General features: G+C 45.6%; 1 protein-coding gene across 2 annotated transcripts in view; it reads left to right on the forward strand.

Annotated features, from left to right (window-relative positions):
• FAM124A (family with sequence similarity 124 member A) overlaps window positions 1-13,235 on the forward strand; it is a 53,361-nt gene that overhangs the window by 22,365 nt on the left and 17,761 nt on the right. For both annotated transcript variants that reach the window (XR_012585278.1, XM_074572939.1), the window contains exon 3: window positions 8,357-9,096. Coding sequence is in view for 1 of the 2 variants with exons in the window: in XM_074572939.1 (XP_074429040.1) it covers window positions 8,357-9,096 (740 nt within the window). In the remaining variant the exon portion in view is untranslated. The remainder of the gene's footprint in view (window positions 1-8,356; window positions 9,097-13,235) is intronic.

A 13,235-nucleotide genomic window follows, 5' to 3' on the forward strand; every position in this document is an offset into this window, starting at 1 on the left:
ATATTTTGGGGGAGGAGAACACCATGTTTCGTGAGCATCATGCAGCAAGAGTAAAGAGCTCATGGAGAAGATCACAGCATTGGCAGAAAAATCCTTATCTTGGAGGGGGGTTCTGAGGAACTGCCAGGAAGTTTTCTTGCTTGTAACCATGGTATGGAAACACCCACTATGGGTTCCTGCAGTTTGTCTGTGTGAAGATCCCATAGACCTTCTTCTCAGAGTTGAGAGTCTCACTTTGCTGGGTGCTTAATATACAGTAAAGCACAGCCTCTGCTTTGACATGCCTACAGGCTCGGTAAAGCCTACGTAGAGCACACAGACACAGCAAGGAGAAGGCTGTAGTGTCGGGGACATGGGATTACACAGCCAGAAACTCAATGTGGCACTCCCATCCCTTTCTTTTTAGCCTGTTTTTGAAGGGAAACATGATGTCAACATGTGCCATCATTCTTCACAGAGACACTGACTTCTCACAGATATCGTTGGAACTGGATGAAAGGCAGTGGGACAAAATTTTGTCTCCATGGAGAAGAAAGGCTGTCATGTGAGTTCAAGTTACCTCTTTTCCTAACCTACAGCTGGACGGTCAGCCCACAGGCAACACAGACATACCTTTATACCAAGTGTGAACTGCGTCTTCTCTGCCAGGTGGTTGGGGGATAAGTGAGAAAGCTGCAGTAGTGTGAATGAGGAGATGAGGGAAATAGGGGCTGAGAGTATATCTGTGACCCAAGGAGTCCCTGACTCTTCGCCTTGCTATGAGCAGTCAGCAGCCTGACAAAAGGAGTCAAGGAAGTTGGTTTTGGAGGATGTAACGGAAAACGTGACAATCACATAGTTCAAGAGCATTTCTTCCATAATGCTTGTCACAAAAGCACACCTCATCTGTTGACAAAGTGGTAGAACAAGGTAAGATACTAGAACAAGAATGATCTTCAAGATAAGCATATAGGCCCATAAACTTTCCCTCCAATTTTAGTTGCATAGCTGAGGCACCTAAGTTGGAAGTGGAGTTCCTTGGTTCCCACTACGCTTGTGGACAGTGGAGAGTGATGGGCCTTATCTGAGGTTTGATTCTGTCTCTCACTATGGACTACAAAAGAAGCCCAGGACAGCCATCTGTTGGGTACCTCCCTTTCCATGGGATGGCTCTGGGCCGCAATAGTTGTGTTTCCTATGAAGAAGATGAAGGTCATATGGTTCTGAAGGCAAGGCAAGATGGTGATCTTGGCACCATAGACCATATGACTGCAAACAGGAGAGCGAGTGTCAGGGTGAAGTTGTGTGATCAACTTAAGATGTGTCGCTACAAAAGTACCCAGGCCAACCTAAGGGAGTGGGCAGGAGTACATGGAGAGGTGAAGGATGGGAGATGGCCTCTTTCAACAGCAGCTTAAGTTGATCATGAAGGGTTACCCTTAGGCAGGTCAGGGGAATGTAGCTAGTGAAGGGGGGTGAGAATTCACTGGGGGCTTTAACACAGTGGGGAGTTTCAGCAATTGCTGCACCAACCAACAGCAAAGGTACCACATGATGAGATCTGCCGTTGCTTTTGCTTGATCATGCAGGGCCTCTGTGGGCATTAAGCGTCACTTTTAGATAAGATTCATTCCTGCAGGGTTGGCTGCATGCTGTACATGAAGGGCAATGACACCTCGTAAGACGGTTCATATTAATGTACCAGAGAAAGCTTTTTATCTCCATCAGGAAGATATTGAGCTTCATTTTCCATCTTTTTTTTTTTTGATCAGTACTTTTTTTTTTCTTTTTTGGTTCTACGGTGACTGGATAACAGCACAGAGAGCCCGTATCATGTGCCCATCTGGAGGAGCAGATTGATCATTTTGCCATGCTTGTCAGTACGCTGGTCTGCTGTGCATTGTCTATACTGCCTTAGTACGGGTGGAGGAGCGAGCGTCCTGGCACCGTTATTTCCATTAGGGAACGTTCAACTGCAGCTCCGCAGGAAAATGCTGCTCTGATGGGAGCGTGACAGAGGTTTCTCCGCTTGTCGCTATGCTGTGCAGAATATCGCCTTTCCTATTGCTTCTGAGCATCCTTCATGAGTTTGAGGTGGTGCGCAAAGCAGGGCGCCCTGAGAAGCACGTTATCCTGCAGCCCTGCATTTGTCAGATGCTATTAAGCAGCAGGGAAGGAGAATGGAGGAGCTGGTGAATCTGTCACATCCTGCTTGTTCAAAAGATTATTGACGCTGCATAATTCATCAAAGCACGACCTAGCAGTGGGTTCTGCTGCCAGGGGTGTCCAGTATAACACTTCTGTTGCGGCTGCCCATAAAGCGATGCTCCTTGTTTATGAAAATTGCCTCTGTCTTTGTGTCTGCCCATGAGCCTTTTAATTAATACAAGTAAAACAATCAGTCTTGCCTTGAACTCAGATAAAATGTGAAGGTCCTGTTCAGAGAGAAGTGCTACCATTTTGACATTTCTTTGTGTTTTGGAATGGGCTTGAAATAGGGAAATATTGACATTTTCTGTGCAAGAGAAATCCCAGGAAGTTTCAATTAGGAAATATAGTGTGTTGGGTTTTTTTCTGACACTATTTATGCAGTGATTTTTTTTTTTATTCCCACAGTTGAAATATTTTGATTTAATTAGCAATGAACAAAATATGCTGATCTGTAATGTTCAGTTTTGAATTATTTCATTACCTCCTGATAGCAATTATTTCCTGATAATGAAATGAAGTACCGCTCGATGGGAGCTGCAGTTCAAGAGCTTGGCGTCTTTGCTCTGACCCTCTCCCATTGCCTGATTTACATCTCCTGTAGGGCATCATGCAATTTGGTCAGAACAAAATGTGAAATCTTACTGCCTGATGTAGCGATAAAGGAAACGAATCTGTGCAGTGCCCGAGAGGTTCAGGCGTTCCCGTAAAGCAGCATGCTGCAGTGGGAAAATGGGAGTTTGTGTTCCGATGTTTATGTTTCATTATCCATGAGCCAACAATGTGCCCTTGTTGCCAAAAAGGCCAATGGAATCCTGGGCTGAATAGGGAAGAGTGTGGCCAGTAGGTCGAAGGAGGTCATTCTCCCCCTCTGCTCTGCACTGGTGAGGCCACAACTGGAATACTGTGTCCAGTTTTGGGCTCCCCAGTTCAAGAGGGACAGGGAACTGCTGGAGTGAGTCCAGCAAAGCGCAACGAAGGTGATTGAGGGACTGGAGCATCTCCCTTATGAGGAAAGGCTGAGAGAGCTGGGACTCTTTAGCCTGGAGAAGAGAAGGCTGAGGGGAGACCTTATTATGGCATATAAGTATCTAAAGGGTGGGTTGAAGGAGGATGGAGACAGACTCTTTTCATTGGTTCCCAGTGACAGGACGAGGGGCAATGAGCACAAGTTGGAACATAGGAAGTTCCGATCAAGTATGAGAAAAAACTTCTTTACGGTGAGGGTGACAAAGCACAGGAACAGGCTGCCCAGGGAGGTTGTGGAGTCTCCTTCTCTGGAGATTTTCAAGACCCGCTTGGATGCAGTCCTGAGTAATGTGCTCTGGGCAATCCTGCTTCAGCAGGGGAGTTGGACTAGATGATCTCTAGAGGTCCCTTCCAACTCTGAAGATTCTGTGATTCTGTGATGTTGATTCTCAATGCAATATTGTGGGTCAGCTAAAAGAAAAATATTTATGTCCAGTATTTGTAGGTTGAGTACTTCCTCTGAGTTTCTTGTAGGTGGCTAGAAAATTGAAAATATCTGCCACAATTTGGAAATGCACTTTCCCAGGCACAAACTGGGGCTGGGATCCAGTCTGCTTAAAATCCCTCTTTGCCATAGACTCCATCCTAGCTCATATACTTACCAGGTTTGCCTATCCCTATAGGTAACTCTTCATTAAATATCTCCTGGTGGGTCTGAGAGGTCCTTAGGTCCATATCTTGATTCATCAACAGAGGGTTAGGAGAGGCATTTCAGGGAGACAAGTAATTATCTCCTTCCTAAGCTCTGCTATGGGCTGGTTTTAGGCAGTCAGTGGATTTCACAGAATGGTTTGGGTTGGAAGTGACCTTAAAGATCATCTAGTTCCAACCCCCCTGCCATGGGCAGGGACACCTCCCACTAGACCAGGCTGCTCAAAGCCCCATCCAGCCTGGCCTTGAACACTTCCAGGGATGCAGCATCCACAGCTTCTCTGGGCAACCTGTTCCAGTGCCTCACCACCCTCACAGTAAAGGGTTTTCAGCCCTGTCCACTGGAGAAGCCTGGAAAATCAGACATCATCAAGACTGGTGAACATGGGGACTTCTCCTGAAATAAAAGAAGTGGTTGGAGCACTGCCCCGAGAAGGGACAGGTCCTCATGAAGGGCAGCTCCGAGGGGAATGAACCTGGGCCTCTCGCAGTGTAAAAGAAGGACCATCCTGCCAGGTCGTGTCCAGATAACCCAGTAACCATTCTGCTGGAGCCAGGTGTGCATGAATCCTGAGGTCAAAAAGCAAACGCAGGTGGGAGACTTCTCTGATGTAGGGTTATTCAGGTGGCATGGGAGAAAACTCTGCTCATTTCTTCTAGGGACATTTCACCTCTTTTGGGGTTTAATTTAAAATGCATGCATACCCCAGGGAGAAGGACTTGTAGCTCCAGTTCCCTGTACCTCCAGGTGACCCCTGCTGCTTCCCAGCTGCTAGGGTTGCTGACCTGAAGTTACACCCGCTTGTGCCTGCGTTGGGCCAGGAGCCCTGCCTTCCTGGCCAGCTGCAGCAAGGATGGTGTTACCAGATACCTGAGTCTTTGTGGTACCTCTCAGGGGTGGTGGCTGCCTCCCCACCCTCCACGCCAAGGCATCAGAGCACTTAACCCATTGCTTCCCGCTTCACCCATGGGTCTTTGTGTCATTGGATCGCCACTGTTGTCATAGCCAACCTGCTAGGCACCTCTGGCTGGGGGAGGGCTGGGCAGCTCTGGATGCCAAGAGGGTTGTCCTCTTGCAGGCACCTACAGAGTGAGGGGACAGGAAAGAAATTAGGAAGGCAAGATCATCCTCCACAGGTTTTTCAGAGGCGGCAGCCTCTCTCCGTGCACTCGTCAGGGGACGTAGGCAACTGGGCTAGACAGAGAGGTATACCTGTCCTGGCAGTCCCCGAAACAAGGCAGCTTGGATTTCAGTGAAGTCATACCAAAAATGAGTCAGCTGGCCCAGGCAGATGTGACAGCACCCACTGCTTTCTGTCAGATTGTCTTTCTGATGAAAAGATCCCGGTTTCTGGGCAGCGAGAGGAGGGGAGGAAGAACCACAGGGCAAGAGTGCTGTTCTGCTTTGCAGGACGTTCTTTTTTTCTCCTCTCGGCAACAAAATAAAGATAATATGTAGAGAAGGACCCATCCAAAGCTCAAGCATAAAATATCAGGCCACCGTCAGCTCCCAGCTTTAGGACATCAAGTGCAACAGCCCCACAGCATTTGGGCTGACTGTTTGCTTTAACCTCTCATGGGTGGTTAATACTACCTAACAGAGGAGTAAAAAGTTTAGAATTGTAAAATACTCTTTCAATCCTGGTAGTAATTACCCCTTAGCAATGTTAGTGCTTTGCCAACTCAAAGAGAACTCATCCCCTTCTGTCCTAGGAAAGAAAAAAAAAAAAGTAATAGCTGTGAGAACTGTGGAGCTTATTTTCAAATAGATGCCTCAGCATTTTGATATTTTCTGTGGGATTAACTAGTAACACAGGAAGGCTAATAAATATGCAGAGCTTTCGTTTGCTTCTGTGACAATTTGCCGAGGGCAAATTGAACTGTGTCATGAGAAATGGTGTCATTTCCCCCCCTTCCTTGTCAGTTGAAGCAAAAAGACTTGTTAGTAACGTAGAAACAATTTGGGGCTTATCGTCAGTTGAGGGGAAGTTTCTCTTAGCTCCTTGCCTCATATTTCTGCTTTTCTTATGTTTCTCTTTTTACCTCCCAGAACAAAAAGGGCTGATGTTTTATAAGCACAGAAGCCATATAATGAAAGGTGTAAAAGCGCTGCAGCAAAAGCATCCTTGCTAACATAAATTAGATACTGATGCTCTTTCTCTACTGATTTGTTACACTTTCCCCCGTTCAACGTAGCTGCTTCTAGCGGGGAAGAAAAAAAAAAAAAAAAAAAAAAAAATGGTGATTTGCTCTGCTCCTAGCTCCTAACGATGGCTTTGTGCCGTGCTTTGGTGGTCTTCTGAGGCGGGCTCTGCGAGCATCTGGCGCTGATGGGCACAGGCAGCGATGGCTGCAGAATACTAATGCTGGGGCTGGCTCCCGCAAGGCTCCACTTTTGAAAAATCCTTCAGCCATTCAGTGTCAGTGCACCATGCTGAGCAACAGGAGGGCAGAAAAGCCATGCTCAGGGATTTATTTTATTTTATTTTTTTTTTCAAGGCAGAGCAAGAAGCCGGCAGGAACGATGGCTCTTTGCTTCGCATTGTTGTGCCCAGGCTTCTTTCAGAGCTGCGGTCATTTATATGCATAAACATCAAGCCTGTCACTTGTTGCAGGCTTTGATAGTGTTTGTGTAACAAAGGAAACGGAGGGAGAAAAGAGCTGAACATCTTCTATTCCAGTCTTAGAAAATGAATGACTGTGTAGCTATGGCGATTACTTTCTTTCTGGTTTTATTAGATCACTGTCCTCTGCAATTTGTTTTCCCTGCTGTCCTGTGCAAAGGACCACGAGAGGACCTCCCCCCACACCCCCTGTGTCTTTCTCCCACACTGTGACTATCCACAGGGGATATCTCCGAGAATTACCTACCAGTAACAACTGCCACAGCAAAGCCTCTCGCCATATACTGACACAGGTTTATTTTTTTTTTGCTCCAATTTTTTTCTTCCATTAACCATCTGACAAAGTCACTCCACGTCACCCATTTCATGCAGAGATATGAGAACTCTGCTGTAATTGTATTTTTGATGATTTACTTGATTTTTCTGTGTCTCCCCTAGGCAAAATGCATGCTTGCTGTTTGCTCTGTATACCGTATCTTTCTGCAGCTTCTAAATTGAAGCTGACGGTATGTTTACTGGTCATCTCCGGAAAGCTATGCAGTTGCATCTAGCTTTTCTCTGAGTCTCGCAGCTATTCGGCATTGAAAGGCAACTAAAATACACTACTTGTATAATACTGTTTTTCCATTAAAGCAATTGCTGAAGTATCACAGGAATGTTATTCTGATGCCAGGAGGGAGGAGGTAGAGATTCGTACTGATTGCCAATAGGAAGGGAAACAGCCTGCGAGACAATCCCCCTATTAAATGTGGTCTGCGCAATGAAAAGCTTGGGAAGCCTTTCTAAGGCTTCACACATTTAGGCTTTGTGCCCAGGCTCGGGGTCTCGGTTTCAGAACACCACATGGGGGGAACCGTCTCACCAAAAATATCCAGATTACCTGGATAATTTATTAAACTGCCTCGGATCCCCATTCACATGCACCTTTATTGGCAAGTGACTCCAGCAGAACAGAAGTGACAGTTTCTCCCCTGCCCTCCAGCCAGCCATTGCTCTGCCTCTGAGCTATCACAGAGCTTTCGGGGACAACTACAGAGAGAGTCCCTGTGAACATTCCCAAGGCTAACTAGAGGTTTCTTTTTTCCCCTGAGCAAATGTAACTTTTTGTGCTTCCTGATTTTACCAGTCTTCCCTAATCTTATAAAAACCTTGAAGCAGTGGTATTATAGTCTTCTTGATGGTCTGAAGATATAAACAGTGCAGGATTTGTAAGGACAAGTAATATCTTTTCCTGAAGAAGGACTCATGTGCCTGAAGGCTTGTCTGTTTTTTCTCCCAACTGTATCAGTTGGTCTAATAAAAGATATTACCTCTCCCTACAAACTTTGTCTAACTTATTAAAACAGTTGCCTCCAGGACACAGAACGCTCTTAACCAGGTGGAAAACTCCATTGTCAAGGTGATAGAGTGGAGTTCAGTGGTGCGGTTTCCATGCCCTGAGCCAACTGGCACGAATTAAAACAAGGTGGGATGAACACTGTCCACCCTGATCATTCTGCACATCATTAGTGTCCCTTTCACTCCCGCTCTACGTCAGCGTTTCTGTCTTTCCTACCTTTTAGCTGCATGGGGCAGCTCTTTTCTAACACAGAAATGCACATTGGGTAACATATCTTTTGGCTGCTACCTCAGGAGAAACAGCAGCTCTTATGGTATGCTTGATGAAACCTCTCCCTCTTCTGATTATTTTTTTATTCGTTGCTATATCTCTGTAACTTATTTTTAGTTTACTGCAGGTGAGCTTGAGAGAGGTGAAAAAAAGCCCAGTGTGACTGAGTAGACTTGTTTCTCCTTTAAGGATCACCTAAACGTTGACAACTCGGTTACAAATCTTAAAGGATATTTTTTTCTTTTTATACTCTCAGGTGAACTTTCTGTGGAAGGCATACAAGACCCATTTCTTGTTAGTGTACATATTATCACAGACCCAGGTGAATCCAAGACTCTTCAGCAAGCCATCGATAAGCTTCTAGCCTGGATCCATCCAGACCTCCAGCTCTTTCGAGTCTCAGAAAGACGAGTGCCCAAGAAGCGCAGGAAGCCGGGGAAGGCTGGTGTTTTTCAGCCAGCCCTTGCCATCATTCTGTTTCTGCAGGAGGAATATGGAGAAGAACCGATCTTGCAGCTCCACAAAACCTTCCAGCGGCCTCCTTGGCATTACCACCACACAGAGCGAGTGCATGGGAAGTTCCTCCCTTACATGCCATGCAGCCAGGATTTTTACACTCTGGCTCCGGAGACTCCTCTGTGGGCCATTCGCCCGGTGCACTACGGGAAAGAAATTATCCGCTTCACTATATACTGCAGGAGCGAAAACTTTGTCGACATTTTGAAATTGTACGAGCTAATACTAAAGAGACCGGTATGTCAGAAAAAAGCGGACTTTTGTGTTTTTCCTGTCTATTCTAACATGGAAATAGACATTCAGTTTTCTTTAAAAAAACTTCCGAAGGGCCAGGTGCCAATGCCGACGGAGTCGGCGGTGCTGGAGTTCAGAGTAAAAGATGTGGGGCAGCTCGTGCCTCTCTTGCCCAACCCTTGCAGCCCCATCAGTGAAGGCAGGTGGCAGACAGAAGACCACGATGGCAACAGGATCCTTTTGCAGGTAAATTCAGTACACGGGGAAACAGAAGCACATTTATTGGGTTTGTGCAGGAAAGCTTAACCTGCAATGGCAGCCAGAAAAGGAGGATTTCCTTTTCTTTTGTTTTGGTTTTTTTTTTTTTTTTTTGCTCTATCCTAGGAGAAGGAGCCAGGACAGTACTGCTAAAGAAAGAACTTGAAACCCCTTGCTGTGTGTGTAACAATAATCAGGAAAGCAGCGGATGATACTATCCAGATATCAGTCAACCCCAGTTTATGCAAAGAGTGATGTGAGATGAGGTAGCTGTTTAAAAGAATGAGGAGAGAAGGAATTATGAGCCCATGGCTGATGGGTGTAGTTTTGTAAGAAATACGGGCAGAGAACTGACAGGGGTTTATAAAATAGCTCTCAGTTATGAGATTTTTATGGAAGACAAGCAGAATTCCTGATGGTGCTTATTATTTTCTGGCATTACAGAGTGACAAACTGCATCTCTCTTTTGCGCAGTGACTATCAGGATGGGGAGAGAGGTGGTGAAGGAAAAGAAAGGCGCCCTGAAGAGCAGCCTGAGAGAGACACTCCCACAGACTCTCTTTGTGAACAAATCTCAAGTGCTCGTAACCAAGTCCTGAGAGAGAGTTTATTTGTTAGGACATCTGTAGGCACTATATCTGGGCAAGGTACCAGCGTGCTCTGCTTCACTACACCGCATCCGAGGGAGATAAAGGGGATAAAAAGCAGCAAGCTTTTAATAGCTGCCTGCCCTGCAGAGGGGGTATCTGTGGCAATCCAGAGCCAGGTTAATGCGCATTCCTGCGCTCCAGAGGTATTTATTGCTGCTTAGCATTCTGATCAAGGAGCACAGACCCTCACCTTTGGAAGACTCTTGTTCAGATTTCGAAGAAGGGTAATTTTTTTAGAGTGAGTTGCATTCATGAAGCTTGTGAAATTCCCCAGCCTTGTTTCTGTGGAAGGGGCGTTGTGGGTGCCATCCTTCCACTGTACGCACCTCCCAGCGTGCAGAGAGGTGTGTGCAGCCCCTGCAGCACAGTGCCTCCGGGTTTGTAGCTCTTGGGACTGGAAATCCAGGTACACGGGGCATCTGTGCTCTGGTGAGTCACGTCCAGCTGGTGGTGGAACCTTTTGATGCCACTTTGCAGATGCTGCCCACAGAGACAGCCCATGCCAGAGCTGAACAGCATACATGTAGGGCTCAGGAGGCAATTCAGCTTCCCTACCCATCTGCCAAGGTAGTCACCAATTGTCAGGGTTACTGCTTGCATTGTAGGCGTATCTGTGTTAGCCTGAGATAACTTGTAAACTTAAGCTTACAAGAGCCGCCACGAAACTTTTACACAGCCACCACGCTCACCCACGTTCCCTTTTCCTTGTTTTTTTCAGGAGGTTTCTGCTATGTGATATAACTTCAGTTTATCGGATCTCGCACTGGTTTCAAGGAAATTATAGGGAAGAGTAGAAAAAAAAACACCACCACAATAATAGGGCTTCTAAATAAGGCTTTCGATTTCAGCAAATTTTCAGAAATAACAATGACAGGCAGTACAGAGGTAAAGCGAGACTTCTACGGAAGGGCAAGTTGAGGTAAACACTGCAAAGAAAATCAGAGTAAGATTTTAGCCATATGCACCAAAAGAGAAGAGCAAAAGCCTGCTAAGCGTGGCCTCTGAGGGCAATTAATTTTCATTTCTGTTTTCAGTGAGGAGAACGATGCTGAACAGGAGGGCAAAATGGCAAACGGGAATGAAGTTACAGAAATGGAAGTTATCACACTGGAAGTGTGGTGACACAAAAGAAGTTTAATATGTGCAAAATGGGGGGGAAATAGAGACTTCGGATCTAACTTAGGCTATTGTAAAGTCATGAAGGCTGGGTCCTGGTATGTAAGTTTTAAACAAGTCTGTACAATCAGAAGTGGAGCTCTATAACTATATACTATAGCTGTAACTATAGCTACAACTAAATCAATGGGAAAATGTCCTGTTTGTACTCAGATGACTATAAACCACCAGTGCAACACAGCCATGAAAAGAAAAGTGCAGTTTCTGGTGCGTACCAGAGTTAGTATCCCCTAAGGAGTGTGGGAAGTGCTTGTGCCATTGCATAAGGCCCCCCAGGCTTCACCTGTCTTCAGCCCTGGGCTCCAGAAAGGTGACTTCGGAGAGGTATGGGTATGGGGAAGGGCTCTCACCCCATGCAGAGGAATGGAGAGACTCTTACAAATGGAAACTGGAAGAGTAGGGTCATCTGAGCCTACCCAAAGTAAGTCAGAAGGGAGCTCTGACTGTGCTCAGAAAATATACCAGAAGGTAAACGTCAGGAATGGGAAAAGGCTGTTTCACTAAATTACTCTTCTTGCACAGGAACAGAAAACTGTCGATAAATAGATTTAAGTTGGCAGTTATACATATTGATGGTCAACTACATAACAGCCACCCAGCAGGTGCAAACAGGTTAATACCCTATTTCAAGACAGGATGGTCAGTTAAGGAAAAGGGATTATATGATGGAGCAGGGGTTTTAGGAAACACTAGATTTGATGATCCGTGGACTCCTTATATTCTTTTAACTCATTCTGAATTCGAAACAATTACAGTATCTACCTTGTAAGGTAACAGGACTACCTTTTGACTTCTCATGGAGTGCTGCTATTAACAATATTATCAATGCCACAGCATTGGTAATAACTTTCACTTCTTGACAGTTATATGAAGCCAAACAATCACCTCCCAGTGTTTTTCTGCCTGCACAACAGTTGGTACTTAGTAATCATCAGAGTATTTTTATTTACTTCGTATGGATACTGCACCTTTTTACACATTAGAATTACCGATTATACCCAAAACTGTAGGTTAATATCCATGTTAAATTACAGGCAGTGCTTACTGTTTGAAGTTTGAATATACCTCCGTGATTAGACTAACAAGATGTGACGTCTGTGTTTTTCTTGGTGTGCTTACAGGGACTTGGATGCTCGCCAGCCAGATTGATCCATGTTCTTAACCCATTTTGCAAATGCAATTACCAAGGGGCTTAGATAAAGTCAGTGCAAGAGAAAATAAAGTTGTTCATGGGCAGGATAAGTCTGTTTAATACCACAGAAAGTATTCCTTCATTTGCAAAGAAACCCTTCAAAATTATTTTGTCACAGTAGCTTTTGCACATTGGCAAGTTAGCTCCAAGGGTGCGGCTATATACCAGCCGAGGCAAAGGGTAAGCTTCAGCTGGCTTTAGCAGGAGCAAGGCTTCAGAGCATGTTTGCGTCCTGTGGGAAGATGCCCACAGCGCTTCGCCAGGGCTAAGCCCAGAAGCAAGAGCTCTGGGAAGAATATGTAAATAATGTGGCTGAGAATATACCGTATACTGGTGTACTGAATATCCTGCCAGTTTTATAGGTCTTACACAAATTCCTGGCTGCCTCTGGGCATAATCCACACAGAGAGAGCCGAAGTGCTAATGAACTTGCGCGGCTGGCAGTGCAACGTGGGAAGCAGGTAAGGTTAACAACTGATGGGCTGGCTTGGCCACGCGTGTTTGGGAAGCAGGGGTAGTGAGCAAAGAGAAGAAAGTACACAGGTGGCTTCTTTAAATTACAAGAATGTCTTTGGATAGGGTAGAAAGGTACATGAAAACGGCATTTTGGGAGAATTTCCTGCTACTCTGCATGAGGGGTGACATGCAGACATGGCAGAAGGTGGATGACAGCAAATGAGTATCTCAGCTAGGTAGTGACTCAGGACTTAAGCGTAAGATCTACTGGCATTTTACATGCCAAAGGGTACCTAAAACACCCTGAGGAGGTCTCCTGGCAGATTAGACTCGGGACTTACAGCAGGGTAGCCCTCCTGGGATGTCAGACCCTAGGAGATGCCAAAATGGAAAAAAAACCTCTGTTCAGGCACCTGATTCACCCTGTAATAACCAATTTCTTGACAAAATCTCTCCCTCTCCACCACTTCTAGCACCAAGAAAGAAGCAGACAACATTGCCAGAAAGCCAAGATAAATAAAAATCCCCAGAAATGTGTAGTTTGTGATGAGTCTTTGCTAGTCCTGCCTGAAACAAGGTAGTGAAATCTGGCATTGTAAGGCTTTTATGGCAATTATTGTGCTAATGACCCTATACTGTTTATGGGGTGGCTA

Source organism: Larus michahellis, chromosome 1 (genome assembly GCF_964199755.1).
Source record: "Larus michahellis chromosome 1, bLarMic1.1, whole genome shotgun sequence".
In the NCBI taxonomy this organism is placed as follows: Eukaryota; Metazoa; Chordata; class Aves; order Charadriiformes; family Laridae; genus Larus; species Larus michahellis.